Source organism: Mercenaria mercenaria, chromosome 13 (genome assembly GCF_021730395.1).
Source record: "Mercenaria mercenaria strain notata chromosome 13, MADL_Memer_1, whole genome shotgun sequence".
NCBI classification, from domain to species: Eukaryota; Metazoa; Mollusca; class Bivalvia; order Venerida; family Veneridae; genus Mercenaria; species Mercenaria mercenaria.
Genome location: NC_069373.1, coordinates 41739191 through 41763719, shown reverse-complemented (window position 1 = coordinate 41763719; position 24529 = coordinate 41739191). Strand labels below are relative to the sequence as shown.

Below are 24529 nucleotides of genomic sequence, written 5' to 3'. Positions count from 1 at the left end.
AACTCTAGAATTATGCAATGTTTATGAAAGTGTACCAGTATCTGGACATGAAATTTTGGATATCTGGATTTTGACCAATAAAAAATTTCGAGGCGGGGGGTTTGAGATAGGGGCGGGCAGGGATGAGAATCTAAAAACTAATTTTCTATTGCCTATTAACATCAGATTAATGTTGATTATAGATGTAATTACTGTCTTTTCCAATGTAGCTGTGCAGTAGATGTGGCAAGACAAATATTGACTAACAGAATTTTCAAAGATCATTGCAAAGATGAAATGTTGTGTTACATGGCCTAGTCATAAAATAAATTAACAAATACCAAGAAAACCATATGAGAGGCAAGGCTTCCAGTTAACAGACACAGGCTAGGTGTCTGTTTACCAGATGGCTAGACACTTCCTATTCCTAAGGCAATAGAAAATTAGTTTTTAGATTCTCATCCCCGCCTCGAAATTTTTTATTGGTCAAAATCCAGATATCCAAAATTTCACGTCCGGATACTGGTACACTTTCATAAACATTGCATAATTCTAGAGTTTAAAGAAAATGTTTAACATATTATGGTAATGCAAAGACAATTTAACAGCATTTGACAGTATCTGATATTAAAATTTACCATGACATTACCTCTTATTATAACAAATTAAGAAAAATGATCATAAAATATCGGCAATTCACACGACTAGCAGACGTTCTGGCAACCTACTTTCGATTTCAAAAACTTTTAGAAAAAGGTAAAGCCATGTATTTTCTTATCCTTATTTGATTGCTATTGATTTTTATTGATTAGAAATAAGTATCTGTTGTCTGGATTTCAATATTTCAATTGTGTTTAACATGGACATTTGCCTTCGTGTGGAAGCCTGACATGCCATTTTCACATGCAAAGTATACTGAATTACCGCGCTATTTGTTTCATAGATATGGAAATAGGATTAAAATATGCTGTGCATGCAAGTGCATCTAATTAAGAAATATCTGAATTTTTTTCAGGTGTAGAACTACTAGATTCCTCGTATTTTAAACTTTAAGCTCGAAAGTCAATATCATCATCATCGGTTCCACGGGTTTATAGCTTTTAGCACATGCTCAGCAGGAATGACAGATTGATTGTTTTCTTTAAAAATCGTGGCTGTACTTCGACAGAACTAAATATTTTGAATTTTCAAATACACTGAACAGACAAATATTAATTTGCCGTTGTTGTAGATTTACTTTTTTGTATAGGATACAATCAACCATCAGACAAAATGATTTACTATCACATTATAAACAAGATAAAAGTTTATGACATAAAATTATTTTGTTCATTTCAAAATTATTTCAAAATGGTTTTTACATATACAAGCATTTCAAAGACACAGCAATACACACTAGAATATCAATACGGTGATATTTTAAATATAATTTGTCGGATTGACCTCCACAATACCATATTTCCAAATAAAAAAATAAAAAATGCCCACCCGCCCCATTTTTTCTCAAAATTCGGATGAGAATCTAAACATTTATTTTCTCTGGCCTAACACTTAAAAAGATAATTGCTTATTAGGCACAGTGCAGTGTATGTTGTCATATAGCTGTACCTCTAAGTTTCAGACTGGGTCCATAAACAGCCAAGATGCTTGAAAGCTGCTGAGTGTAAAATCATATATCCATGGGTTTAAGATCTGACAGTGTTGTTCAAATGTGGGGAATATTAGATTCTTCCATCTGTTGTTTTAACAGAAGGTATTAATTTCAGTCAGTGTTTTAACATATGAGTTCTATGTCTCCAATCATTTAGTTTGTGAGAATATATGCAGTTTTTATGTATAGTACAGTCCTTTCAAGAAAAATGTTACAGCTACCTGCCAAGCTGTATATTAATGTAATTTCACAGAAATACCTAGACAAAATTTTTTCTCAAGCTGCTATGACAAGCCCCAAGGCTCATTTTTAATCAAATATAACCAAGGTCACAGGTATATTTGCAGGAAAAAGCATCAAAAGTGGGAAAGAAGATTATAACATGCAGCCTGTGTGATATTATGTAGAATTTACCCATATTCCTTTCAAAGGTCGGTTTCCTACGGAGAAAAAAAATTCTGATTCTGTTTTTTAATTTAATTTTTTTTTCCCTCCTCCTACGACCATGTGTCATCCTGGCGGTTCGTAAACCAAAAAATAAAAAAATAATGACCTTATGCAACAATTAATACTGCTGAATAGGCATATATTCAATGAATGAGAAAGAACACTGACATGGCACAACATAGGCACTGTAGGCCTGGGCCTACCTATACATTTCAGAAATAAAGTTTACAAAACTAAATTCTGGATTTACATGAGACTATGCCTTTTCACATTTTCTAGGCAAAACAATGGCCAAAATAGACAAAACAACACCCTAGCAAGTCAGACCCACATGTATATCCTTACCTAACTACACACATGAACAGGGCATAATCTAGAACTCTATTCTACATGTTAACAAAGGATAAATAATGACATGCTGCCATGGAACCACATTGATGAACAATCTTTTTATCCAATAATACCAGGATCACAGCTAGAAATCATATAATTTGATGTTAAAGGTAGTCAATCAGATTTTGCTCATAAAATGCATTTGAGCTGTGGCATGAGAAAACCAACATAGTGCATTTGCTACCAACATGGATCTAAACCAGTTGCACATCCGCGCAGTCTGGTCAAGATCCATGCTGTTCGCTAACAGTTTCTCTAATTCTAATAGGCTTGGAAAGTGAACAGCATGGATCCTGACCAGACTGTGCGGATGCGCAGGCTGGTCTGGATCCATGCTGGTCACAAACGCACTATGTTGGTCTTCTCATGGTGCAGCTCAAATGTATTTGCTTGTTGTATTTAATCATTTATTTAAATTTTTCGGCATGCCGTATTAAGCACTATTTTATGACCTCGTATGACCTTATGCCGCCTGAATAATGTACCAATCGGATTGCTTGGTAACGTATTCTCGGTATTTTCAGCCATAATGAGAGATTTTGTAAGAGTGGCGCTGATTTGAGGAAAGACTGAAAATGCTTCACTCTGAGTCATGTGTAACACTGAGTGAAATGAAAACACGTTCGTCATCTATAACCTCTATAAGTACAGCACCATCGGGTTGTATGCGTACCACTTGAACAGGTGTGCATAACCAAATATTCATCTGCTCATCTGGACATATTTCTGTTTTGTTAAGTTTTCTTGTTAAGTTATTTCTGTTTTGTTGAATTTCCTTTCCTTAAGTTTTGTTTTTACAAAAATGTTGTTTATTTTTATACAGTCATTAACTCTTACCCTGCATTACAGAAACAATTTCTAACCAGTGCAAATCATAACTAACCTGCAACAACATGTCCGATACTGTTAAATTTTAGACTCTAAATTTTAAATTAATTTTTCCAGTGAAAACAGTACTGTACATATTCTGAATGATAGACAAATTTGACAAAAAGCTGAAGTTGGGTAAGGGTTCATGTTGCTTCCAACAATTCCAGAAATAAAGTATAGAACGTATTTCAATATTGTTTACTTATTGTTACCATCTTTTAAGCACCAAAGGCTCAAAGTGAGCTTTTGTGATTGTTTGGTGTCTGTTGTGTGTCCCTCCACAATTTCTAAACACAGTCTTTTTTAGAACTACTGTCCTCATTTATACAAAACTTCACAGAGGCCCCTTTCAACATTGCCAAAAGATTTAAAATACAGGTTTCTGCCCATATACAACTTGTGCTTCAGTTACATCATGCTAACTATCTTTTTTAAAGATATTTCTTGTTTAACCTAGTTACCAAACCAAGACAGACCTTTTCTGCATTGGAATAAATTTCATAAATGAATAAAAAACACTTCTAAATATGTCAAAGATTTGCATTCAAAATCAGTACTATATACATAGCAGCACTAAATGTGCAATGTTTGAAAAATACGATTTTTCCCTTTGTCTATCTTTGTTTTAGTATAATTAATTATAATTTTAAAGAGTCAAGCAGTATAAAAACTTATCCATTGGACCAAACTGTTTAATTACCCCAACAGCTATCAAACTGATGTAAGAAAAAGGAAATTCTTGCATTAATCAAAAGAAATTCACAGTTTTTAAATGTTTTCATCTTAAAGGGAGGTAACTACAAAATTTTATAAAAGACTGTATAAGCTTCCATTTCTGACAGGATTCTAGCTACATGTCACAAACCTTTGCATTCTATAGTTAGATCTCTAATTATTATAGAATATATGGAAAGTGACTAATGTTGCAAAATGTTGCTTAAATGTGACTGACCACCTTTAACAAAAACATGTGATACCCATCCTTTGATATGAAAAGTGAGAAGTCATCGCATTTCAAAATGATATATTTATATAACCTGCATGTGAACTCATTAATAATTTCATCTTCTTCATAAAGCACAACCTCTGTGGTTTAAATAACTGATAATGGGCAAGATTAACAGGAGAGTCACTGTCACAGGAATAACAAACCTTATCAATACAGACTTTCAACTATAATGTTGTTAATTTTATATTTCTAATACAATACAGTATGGGCAAGTTATGTTTTTTATGTCATTTTTTGTTCTTTTTTTTTTGGAAGTATGAAAACCAGTAGTTACACACACTTTTTGTATGTTTAAAGAGCTTTTCATAAAGTATTATGAAATACCAAGAAGAATTTGTTATAAACATGTAAGGATTATGTTAAGCCTCATTAAACCATGAGGAACTTGGCTCAGTCAAATTTTCTGCCTCATTTCCCTAGGTCAATTTTTCTATCTCAATTGCTTCACTTACTAAACCAATTTCAACTGCAGAAACATCAGACTAGAAAGAGTTGTTTCATGACCAGTTCTAATTTTCTCTAGGGGAGGCCTCAAAGTGCCACAGGCAGGAGGGAGGTTGTCACATTTAGCCCCATAGGCACCAAGAGCCAAAGTGAGTAACTAGTCTAAAGCTACTTCTCCATGAAAAAAAAACAAATACATTCTGACCACATATGGCACACTGCCAGCATTTGATGGTGGAAGAAAACCCCAGGTGCCGCTCCCAGCATTATTCCAGGCAAGGGCAAACACCTGTGTAGAACCAACAACCTCCATTAGCCAACTGGATGGCTTTCTCATATGAAAGAATTCTACAGTCTAAACAAGGTTTCAAACCCAAAGCAGTGTGGAGTACGTGATTCAATGTCAGTGACTTCAACCACTATGCCACCCAGGCCCAAATAATCTGAAGTTCAATGGAAGTCACTAGTATAACAGTTCTAACTTCTTGTTAGACAGCAAAAAATGTCTCTTCCCCTACATAAATCAGAGATGGAGGACACAATTAATGAATAGAAGGAAACACATAATTGTCTATTCCCCCGCATAAATCAGGGATGGAGGACACAATTAATGAATAGAAGGACATAAATTATCAGAACTGTCTCCCTTATCGTTGAAGATATATTTCGATATCACACTGCAAACAAACAAATTTTCTTTTTATTTTATGCTAACTGGTAAAGATCAATGAATTTTCTGTTTATTACATGCTTACATGTTCAAATAAGACCAATACTTCATGATGATATTCGGATTTATTTAGGCTACCATGTTACATATGATGCATCCGCTAAATTACCATGGACACTCAGGCACATTGATATCAAATATTGGTGATTAGGTCCGTGAAATCAACACGACGCCATTTTGTTTTTAAAAACAAAAACTGCATTTAAAATATAGAGGATATTTGTTTGTTTGCAGTGAGATATCGAAATATATCATCACCGATAAGGGAGACAATTGAATATTTTCACGAAGGCGGAGCCTGAGTGAAAATATCAGAATTGTCTCCCTTATCGGTGATGATATATTTCGATATCTCACTGCAAACAAACAAATTTTCTTTTTATTTTATGCTAGTTTGTGAAGATCAACGAATTTTCTGTTTATTACGTGCATAAATGTTCATATAAATCCAATATTTCATGACGAAATTCGGATTTATTTAAGCTACCGTGTTACATATGATACAACCGCTAAATTACCATGGACACTTAGGCACATTAATATCGAATATTGGTGATTAGGTTCATTAAATCAACATGACGCCATTTTGTTTTTAAAAAACAAAAACTGCATTTAAATATTTTGTGTAAAAATACACAATCCGCAGAGACATTGACAAATGCGCGTAGTTAAGTAGAAGCATATTTAAAACTTTTCGGGTCAATCCGTCAGTTCGTAGAATAACCGGAAGCTTGCTTTGTTTACCAAAAAACACACGCTGAAGGTCAGATTAAAAAACAACACGAAAAATCTAAACAACTGTTGAATATGCGTAAGTCCTTGGAAAATCAAGCTGCAGAATTAAATATCATCATAGATTAAATAGAAATAACTAGGAAATGTTGATCTAGGAGCTGCATAGCATAACAAAATGGATGGAAGTTTGAACACAACTGGCTGAGCTTGGAGTTGGAGTGGGAAAGTACTTCGAGGAAAATGCTGGCATATTACGTAAGGTTGAGTTGATGTCTTGTGATAATTAACTAAGACAACAACCAGCTAAATGTGCTGTCGCCAATAATATCTACCACACGATAGTGAACCAATGGAAAAAAGTAGAGCAAACACACATATATCTGTAGCTACATGAATGGCAAGGCCTAGCAACAAAGCTGACAAAGGTAACATTATTTCTTTTGCAAATTTAATTATATAGCTAGCCTGTTCTATATAGGATTGTCTAGCAGTTCATGACTCGTGTATGGCTTGAGTATTAGTATAATCCAGTAATTTTAAAGGCAGCAAAGGGAGGTAATTAAAGAATATATTTCAAGGGAGATAATTTATCTGGAAAAAAAAGAAGTTCGGCACTGTGAGTGATATCGATTTATATCTCACTGCTATTTTCCAGTATTTCACCAATAAGCATAAAATAAATTTTGTTTAAAAAATGCAAAATCCGCGGCCAACTGACAGTAGTTAAGCAAGAATATTTAAAACTTTTCAAGTCAATGCCGTCAGTTCATTGAATAACCGGAAGCTTGCTTTGTTTACAACACGCAGAAGGTCAAATTAAAAAACAACACGAAAAACATAAACAACTGGGGAATATCCAAACGTCCTTGGAAAATTAAGCTGCAGAATTAAATATCATCACGGATTCAATGGAAATATTGGTCTAGGAGCTGTATAGCGTAACGAATAGGGATGGAAGTTGGAACACAACTGGCTGGTTGGGGAAGAATTTCGACGAAAATGCTGGCATATTAAGTAAGGTTGAGTTGATGTCTTGTAACAATAAACTAAGACAACAACCAACTAAATGTGCTGTCGCCAGTAAAATCTACAATATGAGATGAACCGATGAAAAGTGGAGGAAGCACATATCTATAGCTACATGAATGGCAAGGCCAAGCAACCAAGGTAACATTTCTAGAGCATTACTATTATTTCTTTTGCAAACTTTATTATAGCCAGCTTGTCCCATATAGGATTGTCTAGCTGTACATGACTCCTGTATGGCTTGAATATTAGGATAATCATAGGGTACAAGTAATTCTAAAGGCAACAAAGGGAGTTAATTAAAGAATATATTTCAAGGGAGAAAATTTTATCTAGAAAAAAAAATAGTTCGGCACTGTGAATGATATAGAGAAATATCTCACTGATAGTTTTCAGTATTTCACCAGTTAGCATAAAATCAATAACTATTTAGTGTACTGTGACAGTTACATATATATCAACTATACCTGTTCCTTCATATATAAGCATAGTGTTGATTCCAAAAGCCATCCCAACATTATGCAAAAGACATGCCGCCATTTTCTCCGACTGTGACATTGTCTCATACTGGTCCCGCAAGAAGAAATAGGGAAAGTATGTCAGGAAAAACAGGATACCAGCCGCAAATGCTGCCGAGTTTGCTGAAATATTGATGAAAAAATGCCTACTAAATATAACAAGATTTTTTTCAATTCTTCCGAAACAGTTTTGCATGCAAAAATTTTCCTTTCTAAGCAAAATACCATTTACATGAACAATGCAACCTTTGTTAACAAACTCTAAACAGTAAATTCCCCAAAGAAAGCTTCATATTATCATTCCAACTGGAAGTTATTTAATGAACTAATCACTCCAAAACAATTTTTGTACAACAGACTAATATCAGTATCGCAAAGAACTTTGCTCTTTGTAAGTCCCACAGCATTTCTCAAAATGATCTTATGTTGAAACATTTACACATGTACATGTATATCCGAATCCCTTAAAAATACTTTTTTCTTCAGTTGTGATGCTTTTCAGTTTATAGAGATTCCACTGTATTTATAATTGACCCTTTACATAATGAAAAGTATAAAACTTTATCATTCATAACGTAAACAAATGGTTATATGATATATAACATGAATAAAAAGTCATATTATATTCGAGTTTAAGATAGTAGACCCCAATGGACACTCGGCAATTTTCATGTTTTCATGCCTTATCTTTTTCCCCTATTCCATTTCGGCAATCCTAGGTCCTTTATATCTCAATGATTTCGGCAACAACTATAGATTGCCGAAACCACATGCAGAGAATATGCAACTGAATGGAAATTGCCGTTTACAAATAGCGGTTCACTACCTCAAATGGTGACTGAAATTCGTGAAAATTTAGAAATCTAATTCATACAGAAGTGAGATGAAGTTTTAAAAGGACTTAAAATAACAACCTACATTGCAAAATTTCATCATAGGCTCAGGTAAATGACACAAATCTCCAGGGTAAATTAAAGTAATTTTACAAAAATACACCATGTCACAACAGAGTACTGGGGATACTTACCTTTACTGAAGAATGTGCTTATCATGAAACAAAAGGCGATGGTTGCCAGGACATACAGCAGCAGGAACACAAAGAACAATGTCGGATGCGTATAGTTCAGAATCTTCCCTTTCTCACCAAACTTGATGCTAAATATTACTGTGTAAAATATGCAGATGAGGACCAGGTATACAAGATTCTTAAAGAACCAGGACAGCCAGTACATGGATGTCTTCAATCCCATCATCTTCATAGCTTCCTGTAACAAACAAAAACAAATGCAAAGAAAGCATAAATAAAACCTTTCTATTTAAATTTAGAGGTAAATTGCAATTATGCAAAGTTTAAGGCCTGAGATAACTGAGTTCAGATGACTGGTGCATGATCAATGAGACCAGTCTCTAAACTTATCCCTAGAACCTTAGACACTGTATTTATCAGCATTTTAAGTCAGACATTTTGCTTTTCATTCAAAACTGCAAAACTTCCTTTATATACATTTTCTGGCTCCAAATGTCTTCATAAACAACAGAAATATTGGTTGCAAAACTTCATTAATTTCTTCAATTCATGTCTTCTAAATAAAAGGTATTTGAGCTGCACCATGTGAAAACCAATGTAGTGCATTTGCAAACGGCATGGATCGAGACCAGCATGCGCATCCAGTCTGGTCAGGATCCATGCTGTTCCCTTTCAAGGCCTATTGCAATTAGAGAAACCGTCATGGATCCTGATCAGACTGTGCGAATGTGCAGGCAGGTCTGGATCCATGCTGGTCGCAAAAGCACTACAGTGGTTTTCTCATGGTGCAGCTCATTTCTCTGTCAAAATTTGAATTTTCCAATAAAACCATTGATAACTTACAGTCACAGACTTAATTATTTATCATTAAAACAAAAAGTCAACTTCAAAGCGAAGAAAGCCTAAAGCTTATGAAGATACTAACCCCATGACAAAACTAGGTCTAGCATACAATGAGGAGGCACAATCTTAAACAACCCCACAAAGAACCTGATATTAGCTGCTGACATTTTATCTTGTATTTGAATCCCTTAACATAATTTGCATGAAGGAAAATTGTGGGGGCATCAAAATACCAATAATTAGTTATTAACTGTGAAAAGATTACTGATTTGTGCGTCATAAATAACTTTCATTTGTTAGTTTTGTATAAGGACAAGATAATCTGTTTCCTCGAACAAAGGGCATTCATTCAGTTCTAACAAGGAGAAAACTTTTCAAAGAAAATGCTTTCATTCAGTTGTATTTTATCATAAATCATTTACAAGCAGATCTATTGTAATTATTCTTACTAAATGAATTCAAACAAAATTATAAGTTGCCAAGCAACAGTTTTTACCCTATACATAGTCAACAGTTAGGTAGCCAGTAAACAAGTCTATACATGTATATTAACTTCTGACTTAATATTTCTTTCGAGTCAAGTAACAGTACTTTTATTTTGTGTGTTATGTCAAAGATTACTTACTAAATGACTGAGAAAAACTTATTAAACAACTGAGAATGCTTATCGAACAACTGAGAATGCTTATCGAATGACTGAGAACACATATGAAATGACTTCTCGGACAGTTTAATCAAGCCAATCCCATTAACTGAATTGGTACAGCACAAGACTATGAATAATTAAGAGCTGTCACTAATGGTGACAAATGCCCCCGCAGCGCCTTGACCTTTGACCTGGTGACCCCAAAGTCAGTAGGGGTCGTGTACTCAATAAGTACTATCAGCATGTGAAGTTTGAAGGTCCTGGGTGCAGTGATTCGCAAGTAAATTGCCTTCATGCAAAAAGTTAACGTTGTGATGAACAAACTAACGAACGGACGGACAGTTGAAAACTAATATGCCTCCCTTCGGGGGCATAAAAAAATGCTTGTTTGATCTCCAGAAGAAGTTCATGTTCTCTGTTATGTCTTGACAGAAGACATTGTGTCTGATGTCTTCTGTCCACTACCTCTGAGATAATGTGGAAAAGTTGCAGTTTCTAGTGGAGAACAAGTCAGCGCTACTGCAGAATTTAGAATAACTAACTGTGGTTACATAACTTGTCACCTCAATGCAAAAAAAAAACTCCACTTTTTGCGCAATGCGGAGCAATATACGCCCGAAGGTATGACTTTGACAATTATGTGTGACCTTGACTTTGAAGCAAGCCATCTGAAACATGCGCTCTGCACGTCATGTTGACGAGGTTAATATTTGTGCTAAGGTTCTTTAAAATCCCCCAAGCAGTTCAAGAGTTACAGAGCAGACACGAAACAAAGTCATATGACCCCTGATACCTAAGTGTGACCTTGACCTTGAAGCAAGCCCATCCAAAACATGCACTCTGCATGTTCTCTCAATGTGGTGAACATTTGTGTAAAAATTCTTCGAAATCCTTCAAGGGGTTAAAGAGTTACAGAGCAGACATGCTTTTGCTAATGGACAGACAGACAGACATCAACATCATAACACAAAACATACCTTTGGACGTATAAAAATGCATGGAACATATCAAGACTTTGCTTTTTTGAAGAAACCATTCATTATACACTTTCAGACTGGCAAACTTTGTAGAAGCCTCATGTAGTTACGCTTTGAGCAGAGGCGATAGAAAAACTGTGTTTTTTCTTATGGTCAAAATAATGCTGTAAGATTTCTAAAAAAATTCTTGTCTGCACGTGAAAAAATGACTTAAATTGCAAACCTTTAACTTTTTCTCCTTTTCGTAAGCAATATTCATGGCCATTTGAAGAGCATTGAGAATGAAACCGAGAACCAGGAACAGTGGCAGATTAGTCTGTAAAACTGTCGCCAGCACATCCTGAAGGAACGGTGGGTATAACATTTTCTTCAAGGCTACCTCCACATTATTTAACGCACCGGCAGAATGTTTCTCGATGAAAGCTTTGTCAATGTAGTATTGAAGGGCTAAGAATCCAGTTTCGGTGTAGTCTGAAAAAAGAAACAACAAGAGATTCATATATGTAATGGAGAATAAGTGTGATATAAAATTGTGCTAATCTAAGTTGTACTATATACTGTGGATGGAGAACTGTTTTTTGTGTATTTCGTCGAATCGTGGTTGAACTTCAATTAAATCCCAATGGACAATGAAAATTCTGAAGCATATTAGCATATTCTAAGGTCTACATATATTTTCAAACTTCATATATGCGCTTTAATTTTGGAGACCAAATAACCATGGCAATTATTCTGAAGTAGCCAGTATCAGCCTTGCTATCCGCAAGAGCCGTCTGTAAGACAAATTGCTCAATTCAAGAATTACAGAATGATGGATGTATGGATGGAAAAGCGAACCAGTTTGGGACTAACAAAGGAATGCAGAATGTCTCTCTTTGACTATGTCAAGCACAGCAAAAGCAATGAGTTACTAAGCTTTATACACAATCAATATTGGCAATGCTCAATACTGACAGAAATTCAGGTACACACTTTGAATAACTTTTGTAGAGCCCTGCAAGAAAATGCTATGGTTATTAAACAAACACTGACTTCTAACCCATCGAACCTCCTGTATATTAAAAAGGTGAAAACATTTTTCAAAAATTGGCATAAAGAAAACAACCAATAACATTTATTAATTCATCATGAATATGATGAATTTATATACTAAAATTTGCATGATTTCCAACAGACTGTATTCCTGCACTGATCAATTTCCAATAACTCTACTAATCAATAAAACTTCATCAAAAGTATAGAATTGGTATTATCTAATATGTGATGCTTGCATAACAGATAGCATTACATTATCTTGTTAAAATTCAATGACATGTATCCATCCATATAGGAAATCATAAATACATTCTGTACTCCCTGCCTAAAGGCTTAATTTATGATATTTTTTAATGTTTGTACTAAAATCATGTTTCCTATAATTGGGACTTACAAAATGTCAAAAACAGGTGATGAAATATGTACATACATGGTTCGCCGCCAGTACTGTCATTATTTCTATAACCAAATGTTGAGAAGATCTGGTATGTGTTACTAGTTCGCCAACGGTCTTCATCCTCTTTCCCCTTGCGTAGCGTCACTCGTAATGTATATTCGAGGGTGTCTGGAGGATTACTTGTTGTGTCAGACGTGAACACGACAGCAGCCCAAAGGTCTGCATTTTCTTTTGTGTTCCATTCATTTAAGAGCGCTCCTTCAGAACTGAACCCTGTCTCTGAAACAGTCATAAAAATACATCATATCAACCTGTATAATATTTCTACATAGTTTCAGGTTTACTATTACTATTGTCAGATGATTATGCTAGGTGGGTTTGATTCACAGAACAACTGGCTATCCCAACATACTAGTCTGACTGAAATGTGTACAGATCAGGCGAAAGCAGTGTACCGGGCAAAACCAGGGCACACAATCGAGTCAACCGCTTCATTATCAACTGTCTAGTTGGCATCATCAAAATACAGTCCAACCTTTGTTAACGATACCACTGGGGAGTGAATACCTCTTTACAAAGACCAGTATATCCTTTCGCTATGGATAAAATTCTTAGGAAATTAACCTTTGCTGAGCAACAACCTGAGCTGTGCCAAGAGAAAACCAACATTGTGGGTTTGCGACCAGCATGGATCCAGACCAGCCTGCACATCCGTGCAGTCTGGTCAGGATCCATGCTGTTCTCTTTCAGATCCTATTGCAATTAGAGAAACTGTTAGCGAAGAGCATGGATCCTGACCAGACTGCGCGGATGCGCAGGCTGGTCTGGATCCATGCTGGTCGCAAACCCACTATGTTGGTTTTCTCATGGCATGGCTCAGTCCTCTGTACAAAGAGCTCACTTCAATCTTCTGAAGATCGAGTTATTTGCTCTTGGGATATTGCACTCTTTAAAGTGAAAAAGGACATTTAATCAAAATGCATTTAAACTGAAATTTCTCTTTCAATAGTGATGAAATAAAAATTAAAATCTGATCACTGTGGGAAATATATAATATAAAAACAATTTGAAATATATTAACATAGCAAATCATGGAGGCAACCATTTTGAAAACCACTCAGACCTTGGAAAATTTATTCCTTTGAACAGTGAAACTTTAATAATTATGTTTTTAACATCATACCCAACAGATTCTTCCCTTCTGACTTAAAATGGTACTGAAATTCATTCCAATTCCAATCATTTAGCAATGCAATTTAACTTTACCAGTATATCTAAAAATAACAGTAACTTAAATCTTCTAGCTTGTATAATACTTTTAGGCTGATTCTTCCACAAAATTCATTACTTTCTAGTGATATTGATAATTCATCAACAGAATTCCTAAAATTTTTGGGGATAAAAATCTGTGCATTCCAAGTTCGCCAGTTTCCTCTACAATTATGTTACTGACTGTTCAAACGCAGTGTTCATATTTTCAACCTGAATTAAGTTAGGTCTGTTATGTGTGTTCCGTCCTCCCCCCCCCCCCCCCCCCCCCACCATACCCCACACCCCACGCCTTTTACTTTCAAATTGTTTCCATTGTAATAAATCTATTATCTTTAATGAGTGTTATCTTGTCTTGTATTTGAAGCACTCTGCCAGCTGTCTATCAGTCTCCAAACATCAGGTCCTGCTCTAAGGTCTGAGGCTCTGGTTGTGCTTGCTGTACATTAATTGTCTCCAGAGATATTTTAATTACAAAATAAATGGAAATTTTACTTATTCATTGAATTCAATTTTGTTGATTGACAAAACAACAAAAATCAATGAAATATGAATAATTTCACAGTTTATATGGAAGATATAATGGAAGTTTTACATGATGATGGTAAACTGAAACTTTTATCTAACTTAAAACTGTCAAAGGCAGAAAAAGAATTGTAAAACACCTGAAAATTTGTTGAAATTTTAAGAACATCAAATCTTTTGACTTTTTTGTTGGATCTAACCTTATACCGACACAATTTACATGTCATAGTTAAACTATCTGGCTTTTACCTCATGAAACATCTTTTCCAGGTATTATCACAGACACTGGTCAGCATCTGTTTAGAACTGACCCAACTTCTATAAGCCAGATGAAAGGCTTCCTAACATTAAAGAAATGTATACCGAAAGCAAAATTCTCACCCGTAGCAGTGAGTGTCCTAGATTTTCATGACCCATTAAGTATCAAAATACGACCTTAATTTTGGCTGAACTTCTTTAAATTTTTCTTTAATACAGAATAAACTAGGTAATATTTTTTGGCATGCTTTACTGCATACAAAACCACATAATCCATTGATGCAAATTAAGTACTTACCATACGATAATCTGCAGGGAATATTATATAGTCTATGAAAAGGTAATAAAATGTTTTGAATAATTTAAACATTTTGTACATTCCTTTAGACAAAAGTACTATATTATGACTGCTTTGAGTCTACATGCCATTGGCTAAAAACAAGGCAGGGCACTGATTTCCACAAAATGCATGATCATGTAAATGGCTTAAACAGTAAATTCTAGATCTCCATTACTGACTGCCAAATTAATCTTTACTCTGCAAAATTTCTAAAATGGACTGTTCCATCATTTAGTTTGAGCATATCACTTAATATTCAAAAGGGGTGTTCACTGAAAATTTACTTACTGAATGATCAGTCTGCATGGATATAAAGGCATTGGTCGCAAAGGCAAAATTACTTGCCACCTGCAGGTTAAAGGTTATATAAACAATACTTTATGAAATCTAATTTTGCAAGTACTTCTACCAGATAAATTTATACCTAAAACTATTTTTCAATGAAAATTACTCATACCCTTACTGGTTTTCTACTTGTATGGCAAGTTGACAAAACAAATATCGTATCTTTTACAGCCTCATAAATATCATATTGCGCTTTAAGGAGTTTGTACACATTTACCTCCGCGTCACATGTTTTAACCTAGCGTAGACTCACGTGATATTACGAAACAATCATTTTTGGATTGTGACGTGTTTTATTAGTATTAAGTTATTTAACAAAGACCCATGCTCTTAGAAAAGCACTGAAAAAAAAAAAGTTCTCTGCAAGTAACTGACAACTTCCCCAGAGAATTTATGAAGAGAGACTTATAACTTCAGACATACTGCCCAAAGAAAACATTAAATTAGGCTGGGAATACAAATCATATGAGCCGTGCCATGAGAAAACCAACATAGTGGCTTTGCGACCAGCATGGATCCAGACCAGCCTGCGCATCTGCGCAGTCTGGTCAGGATCCATGCTGTTCGCTTTCAGAGCCTACAGCAAATAGAGAAACTGTTAGCAAACAGCATGGATTCTGACCAGACTGCGAGGATGCGCAGGCTGGTCTGGATCCATGCTTGTCGCAAACCCACTATGTTGGTTTTCTCATGACACGGCTCAATTATTATCATTACAGTGTCAAGATAATGGGTATATTCCGACATTAACAAGGGCTGACAGAGGATACAAAGCACTCGACTATTTTGATGCTTGACAGTGAAAAAGGGCATATCTTAAAAGCTCTGCTCCGCGGCTATTCAAATTCTATTGTGTGTACGCAACCCATAATTACAACAGGTAACAGTTAATGGCCATGCGCCACACTTTAGCACGCAAAACCACAGGTATTTTATATAGAATTTTATATAAAACAGACTCTCAGGATTTTCATGCTTTTTTCAGTGACAATTTAAGGATAAAAGGTAGGACTGGAGCAGGTCTTTAAAAGTACACTAGACCCAAATTTCATATTTGAAAATATGAACAAATACTACATATAGTTTGTGTAAACATAAAATTAACCTGTTTATGTGTATTAACAGCACTTTGCATTAGGTTCAGAATAGTACACACTAACTACATGTATAGCACAGTATAAATATGTACTACAACTGAAAAACTGGAAGTTTTTTTACTAACCAACTGTTACTACATGGCATTCAATGGTGAATGAATGCTCCATATAAGCACTTTATTTACATACTTGGTAAAATTAAATTTATATACTTGATGATGATTTTCTATATTTGATGTAAATATCTAAAGATAAAATATTTTGTTGCAAGATAGGCACTGGGTATCTTTAAGAAACTAGAGCTATCACTGGAGTGATTAATACCCCTGTGGGATACGATGCTTATTAAAAAGAAGAGACACTGTGAAAGTGCATCAAAACATTAACCACAGCTTCTGTGTAAAAAGGAAGCATAATTCCTGAAATGTTGGTGCCAGCACTATGGACCTTGGGCCATTGGGCCATATGAAGTGAGAGTTGATGTTCAACAACTACTTATTCAAAGTTTGAGACAAATCCATTGAGTAATAACAGAGATAGAGTTGAAGTGCATCAAAACGTAAGTAAAAGCCATAAAATACTGGTGTAAGAGTTATGTCCCTGTGTCATATGATGCGGACGATGATGAGAAGCTAGAACTGTCACAGGAGTGACTTATACCCCCACCATACAGTTGTCACAGAAGAACGGCAACCATATTTTTTTTTAAAAATACTTAGAATAATATAAAACGTAAAAAAAAATCATTACTTAAAGAAAAATTTTATTTGTCCTCTCGGAGTACTTCATCTTGGGCTTCCACGGCACATATAAGTAATACGTCTAGTATATGTGCCCAGGATGAGGGATAAAGTAAAAGGGGGCATAATTAATGAAAAATTGGTGTCAGAGTTATGCACCTTGTGTCAAATGATGCGGGTGATAAGGTGGAACATCTATTTTAAGTTTGAATCAAATCCATTTAGTAATAACAGAGATATAGTGAAAACGCTTCAAAATTAACCTTAGATTCTAAGTAAAAGGGGGCATAATTCATGAAAAGTTGGTGTCAGAGTTATGCACCTTGTGCAACATGATGTGGGTGATAAGGTGGAACATCTGTCTTAAGTTTGAATCAAATCCATTTAGTAATAACTGAGATAATAGATTTCGTGACAGGACAGGACACGACGGGACAAAACTGCCTCCTATATACACCCCCACAAACATGTTTGGTGGGGGTATAATTAAGTTCGAGGCAAATGCATCAGGTTAAAACAAAAATAAAGTGATAGAGCATCAAACTTTTAACCATGCTCCCTATGCCGTTGCTAACACAAGGGTGAGTAGGTCACCTCTCCATATATTTTGTACAGGCCAATTTAAATTGTAAAATCAATGCAATATTCATGATAAACAAACAAAAGTTTAAGGCAGCAATTTTGGTTTTCTATATTTGTTTGATTTTACAAACATACTCTTTATGACTGCTTCCTGGATTTCTGACCGTTAATTCTCATCAGAATTCTACTCTGTTCAGGCGAATCACTATAACTTTAATTAAACACGGGTCAAGAGCATGTCAGAAACTGTTTATTAAAATGTAGATACTGGTACTAAAGGAGAGTTTATAAACAAGAATTATTTTTGCCTCATGTTCGACTGGTTATATAATAAATACAGTGCAACCTCTGTAGAGAAACACCCTTTGGGAGATACAAAATTTTAATATTGACTGTTATGGAGAAATTGTTGTTCTGGAGAGGTAAATTTCATAGTATATTTCAGCTTAGGAAAATTTTGATGATGTTGTTATAGAGAGGTTATTGCTTAAGAGAGGGCCGCTCTGGAGAGGTTGTATATGCACTTAGTAAGTATCAAAAAAAAATAATATATATATATGGCAGACGGCTAGCCAAAACTCTACCAAATCCATCATTTTACTGTCACAAGGAATCTGTATTTTCTCAACAGAATCCACTCCTGTAAGGCCTTTGGGATTGACATATTTTTGATATGACATTGTGCATTAATATTTTGAAGCTATGGCAATATCTATTTATATAACTTGTATGAACAAAAGTAATGTCAAAAACAGGCACACTACACTAAACAGTATCCTAAAATAAAGGTGTACCAGAAAATAACCAAAAATATTCTAAAAGAATGAACTGGTATTTGCACTGTAATGTAAATATAAAAATCGACCCACAGTTTAAAACCATTTCATTAACCAATCAATACCAATTGTTTAGAATTAAACACATGTAAATACATACTACTGAATTTTTTGAGAATGTGGGGACTATATTTTGACAGATATCAATATTAAAGGGCAATAATTACTATCACTCTGCAGTTACTGAAGAAATTCTAACAAAAGTTGCACATACACCATCACTATAGTGATAAATATTAGTATTTAGATTCATGAAGATCAATGGGTTACTTTGTTTTGTGGAAATTCATGCATTTTTTAGGACAATTAAAGGGCAATATTACTCTGCAGTAACTAAGGAGAGCCTGACAGAAGATGTAAAAGCACCACAGCCCTACAGTAATCTATATTTGCATTAAATTTCATGAAAAGTCAGGTATTGCTGTCCTGTGACAGCTCTTGTTTATTTATGATCTGTTACAACCCCTTCAACCAGAAGTGATGGAATAAATGAACGTGTCAATAAGACACTTATGCCCCCTCTATGTGATGTAGAGGCACAGAAGTGTCCTTACATCACAATAAAAACACTTTTAGTCTTGCATCCTGACCTTGACCTCTGGGTTGTCAACTGGATTGTTGTGTCATCTTGGGTGAATTCATTCATGCCACTTATTAAATTTACAAATGCTATCACACACTACAAAGTCGGGGCTGCATAAGATCAACTGTCATATTGGACAAATAAAAGTATCCAATGTAACTTGCACTTTTTACAGCAGTCAATCATGCCATCTTATTCTGAAATCCTCCCATGCCCCTCAAGTTTTTTGCCAGACAAGATTTGTACTACAGTCACATTGACATGGTAATGCAATTTGCCCTATTCTATTTATCATGGCAGGAGTATAGCAAATAGATGTTGATAGTAAAACAGGAAATCCAGAATACATGTGAATTTACAGGTTTTTTTCTCCCCACTTTAGGAATACATTCCTTGTACATGTAACTGAGAAAAACACATATGACAAAAAAATGGGGGAAAATGTAGTTTCATAAATAAAACAATGTAATTAAATATCTTTGGTAAATGTTGCTTATTTCTTTATTTAGATTAGAATTTCCCTTCATTACCTTTTACCCAAGCACAAATATAGTACTGTTTCATTTGTTTACTTGCATTATCAGGTGACATTACAAAGAAAGAAAATACAGACTCTGGCATTATAAAACCAAGTTTGGAAGCCAGTCTCAGAATGCAGTGTTGCCATTGGCCAATTTCAAGAATGAACTTTAAATCATCCAATCAGATGCTGGTGTTTTGAGACTGCAGACTTCCAGAAAGTCGTCGTTCCGATGCACATGACCGGGAAATTGTGATTGGGTCAGCGGTTTCTTAATCCAGATGCGGTCCGACTGACCGGCATTTATCGTACCCCGAGAACTGCAACATCTCGGACAACATATCAAAATGGCGTCACTTACATATTATGCCGGGGCATAACTGGGAAAGAAACGTAAATTAACGCCCAACAATCGTAGTGAAAGGAAACAAATGTATGAAAATAAGAGGGTTGACCAAACATTTAACGAGAAATGGACTAAAAATCACACCTGGCTTGAATATGATGGAGAAAAGCAACATATGCAGTACACTGACAATTTCTTCGGTCCGGCATATTTTTTTTCGGTCCGGCAGATTTTTAGGCATTGCTGGACCAAATGTCCTGCCATTTTCTCTAACTTTCCTGAAGTCTGGACTGGTCTACAAACACCATTTTAGAACTTTGCCATCTGATCTCAGCTAACCTTGAGGCTACAGCTTTGAATTCGCGCAAGAACTCAATTTGACCATAAACCCTAATATTCTTTACTTAAGACCCAGGTATGTTTAGAAATCAAGGCAGCAATACTCTTTCAATTATAATTACACTAAGTTTTTTAACATTTTATATTGATGTAAAGTAGATAAATGAGCGCACCATGAGAAAACCAACATAGTGCGTTTGCGACCAGCATGGATCCAGACTAGCCTGCCCATCCCCGCAGTCTCATCAGGATCCATGCTGTTCGCTTTCAAAACCTATTGCAATTAGAAAAACTGTTAGCGGTTCAAATTTAAAACTAAGCGAGAACTTACTGTTGGTTGCCGCTGTATTCCCAGAATCAATTATAGACTGAATGACATCGTCCGTAAATGCGTTACTCGGTGTGTAGAACAACATGGTTTTATTCATTATATTTCCCGCCAAATGCGGATACTCACGACTCCATGTTGAATCTTTGTCTATATACTCTGAATCGGACAAATTTCGGATCAGTAACAATAACAAGGCAAAGAATATTGGCACTAGAATCTCAAAGACTGTTACGGCCTTCTTTCGGCCCTGTAATTTAAAGTTTTTCCACAAAAGCAGAACAAACTGTCCTCCTGCAGACGACATCTTGCTGCAGATATATCTGTTGTTTATGCTGACTTTGTCATATATCTTCTATTTCTTTCAAATTCTACCAAACTGAAAGAAAAATTGAAAATAAAATGTAACAATAAAAACGCATATGTATATAAATCTATAGAAGCAACGTGATTTACACTTTGAAATAAAAATTTCATGCTGGTCTCTTCTTTTTAGCATAAAACTGCATGCCAAGTCTGGTCTAACCTAAATTAACACAAAAAAGGTCAAAAGGTGAATTAACCGGAATATCTGCTACATCTATATTAATTAACACAGAAGTCAGCTGTGCAAAATGAGGACATTTCACATTTAAATCTCTTCCTTTAAAGTTTCAAGACTAGAAACATATTCATAATGCCATACATTGACCTGATACTTTAAGGTTGTTAATCAGATCAGGTTATGCATTTGTACAAAACTTTAACATTGATCATTTATGTTTATTTATGTTTACTGAGTACTCAATAAATAAATAAATAACAATAATAAATCAGACCTGGGCATGATTAACTGGGGATGTAATCAATTACATTACAATTTACATTGTCTTTTTTTTCTCAAATATAATCAATTACATTACAATTACTCTGCTTGTAAATGTAATCTATTACATTACAATTACCTTGTCAATATAATCACAATTACTGCAGTGTATGATTATTTAGATTACTTAAATGCTAGTAAGAATGTCGAACACAAATATGTAGAACTGTTATTGACTTAATAAATTAAAATAGGAACAAAGAAACATTTTGGTATACAATATCCATTTCATAATATAATCCATTTCACACAAAATTTCAGGTATATATCCTTGTTACAGAATCACATTACAGGTTATACTTTAGAACTGTGATTGGGTCAGCGGTTTCTTAATCCAGATGCGGTCCGACTGACCGGCATTTATCTGACAAATTTCGGATCAGTAACAATTTCTGCAAAAGTGCATAAACAATGAAGTAATTCCAAAGGGTCTCCGACTGAAAATGAAGATCAACACAAGCTCAGGTTCTAAAGATCTCCAAACTTCTGTTGATAACCTTCTTAGGAAGGTTTCACTAGATATCATGAAGAGAATCGTGGAGGACCAACAGCGTCACGCCTTGGACCTATCAAATACAATCGAAGAACAAAGGAAAATTGCGAGAAATCAACTTTCAGACGATCAATTGTTCGATGTTGAAACTGAAATATCAGACAAAACAGAAAGAGAGAAAGAAACTGTTAAAGAGAGACATGAAAAGAAGCTGTCAATCCTATTAAAGGAAAGTGAGGTGCTTTCACAACCACTTCAAAGTAATGAATCTGAATCATCAGAATCAAACAAATCAGGCAGGGCACGTCGTAGAAAGAGTAATAAAAAGAAACCAAAGCCAGCACCACGTAACTCAAGAAAAAATGATCTTAAGCCGCCCTCAGATAGAAATACTGAAGAATCGTCTTCAGCTGAGAAGAAATGTTCACCAAAAACTACGGAAGCGGCAACTCCAGAACCTACGACAGATAGAAATTCAAAAAACGTAAGAGCCCCGGGCACAAAAGCAACTTATGCAGAGGCCACACGGAACGGGGCGACAATAGCCCAGAATCAGCTGAATCAAACGCTACAAGACCTAACGAAACTGCTCAGAATAGTTGTCGAAAGGCAAGCCGACGTTTCGTCAGGGCCAAAAATAAGAACGCATGGAGGAGAATCAAGAAGAGGAAAACGGCCATTCAAAGAGGCAAGGCGACGGTAATTAATCTATCAAAAAGAAAATTATCCGATGCTGACTATATCCTGTTAGGTAAGGGTCTTTCTTTTGTACCAAAGCTTAAAAGCCACGACAAAGTTAAATTAGCAGAGGAAACATTTAGATTCTGTCGACGTTTGAGACTGAAAGAATATTTTTTCAATGATAATAACAATAACGACCAAAATGATAAAGAAAAAACTTTCTTCAACAAAAAGCAGTCAACGTTCATTCCGAAGCAAGGTCGTGATGAATATCTTGATTTCTATATTGAGGCAATTCACCAGGAAATACTCCAGTCATCAAAACAGTCGAGATATTCAAAGAAGAACTCTCTAGTTTACATTCTCTAGCGAATGACAGAGATATTGTAATAAAAAAGGCAGACAAATCGGCAAATATTGTGATAATGAACACTGATGAGTATCAACAGGAAGTACATAGACATCTCAACAATGACAAGTATTACGAAAAACTTGATAGCAATATTGCAGAAACAGTGAAACGTAATGTATGTGAATGTATGGATGAAATTTCCGAATGTGAAGAATTTTTGAAAGAGGAATTTGACACTTTTCCAGAAAAGATACGTATACCCCATTTTTACATTTTACCCAAACTACATAAATGTAAAGATAATTCTTTGCCATTAGGATATCCAGGTAGGCCCATAGTATCTGCATGCAATTCCCCTACTGATAACATATCTAAATATCTAGACTATGTATTGCAACCACATATGCAATCATTACCTTCGTATGTCAAAGATACTACGGATTTCCTTTCAAAACTTAAGAATTGCAGTTTATCATCCAACAGTTATTTGGTGACTTTGGATGTAACCTCTCTATATACGAACATTCCACATGATGAGGGTATTGAAGCCTGCAGATTTTTCTTAAACAGGGACAAGAGTCTGTCTGATACTAGTTTGTCCGTAGAAAGTATATGTAAACTTATTGAACTTACACTTAAGAATAACCATTTTCAGTTCAATGGTGATGATTACATTCAAACAATGGGGACGGCCATGGGCAGTCCGTTCGCCCCTACCTATGCATCATTGTTCATGGGTAAGTTAGAGCAAGACTTTTTACAAAGCCAGCAGCTGAAACCTACTTTGTGGCTTCGGTTTCTGGATGATGTTTTCATGATCTGGGATCATTCACTCGACGAACTGAATAGCTTTGTTAAAGCCCTTAATGAATTAAATAGCTCTATTAAATTCACGTATGAAATTTCAACGAAACATGTGTCATTCCTGGATGTTGATCTTACGAAAGATACCAGTAATAACATATGCACCAATGTACATGTTAAAAATACTAACATCCATCAGTACCTTCTCTACTCCTCCAATCATCCAAAGACTTGTAAAGACGGTATTCCCTACAGTCAGGCTAAGCGATATCGTCGTATTATATCTGACGATAATCAATTTGCTAAATCTCTGGACACTCTACGTGAATTTTTCAAATCCAGAAATTACCAAGACAGTGTAATAGATGCTGCATTTAACAAGATGCATAATGTTACACAAGACGAAGCTCTGAAATACAATAACAATTCTGATCAGGTTGATATTGTGCCTTTTGTTACTGAATATAATCCCTCCCTCCCTAACATTGGTAGTATAATA

General features: G+C 35.2%; 1 protein-coding gene across 4 annotated transcripts in view; it reads right to left on the bottom strand.

Annotated features, from left to right (window-relative positions):
* LOC123528619 (phospholipid-transporting ATPase ABCA3-like) overlaps positions 1-24529 on the bottom strand; it is a 95699-nt gene that overhangs the window by 54584 nt on the left and 16586 nt on the right. For all 4 annotated transcript variants that reach the window (XM_045308465.2, XM_045308468.2, XM_045308467.2 and 1 more), the window contains 5 exons: positions 20839-21214; positions 12761-13006; positions 11519-11766; positions 8830-9067; positions 7752-7925 (listed from right to left, as the gene is read on the bottom strand). In XM_045308465.2, the coding sequence (XP_045164400.2) occupies positions 7752-7925; positions 8830-9067; positions 11519-11766; positions 12761-13006; positions 20839-21142 (1210 nt within the window). In that variant the 5' untranslated portion in view covers positions 21143-21214. The remainder of the gene's footprint in view (positions 1-7751; positions 7926-8829; positions 9068-11518; positions 11767-12760; positions 13007-20838; positions 21215-24529) is intronic.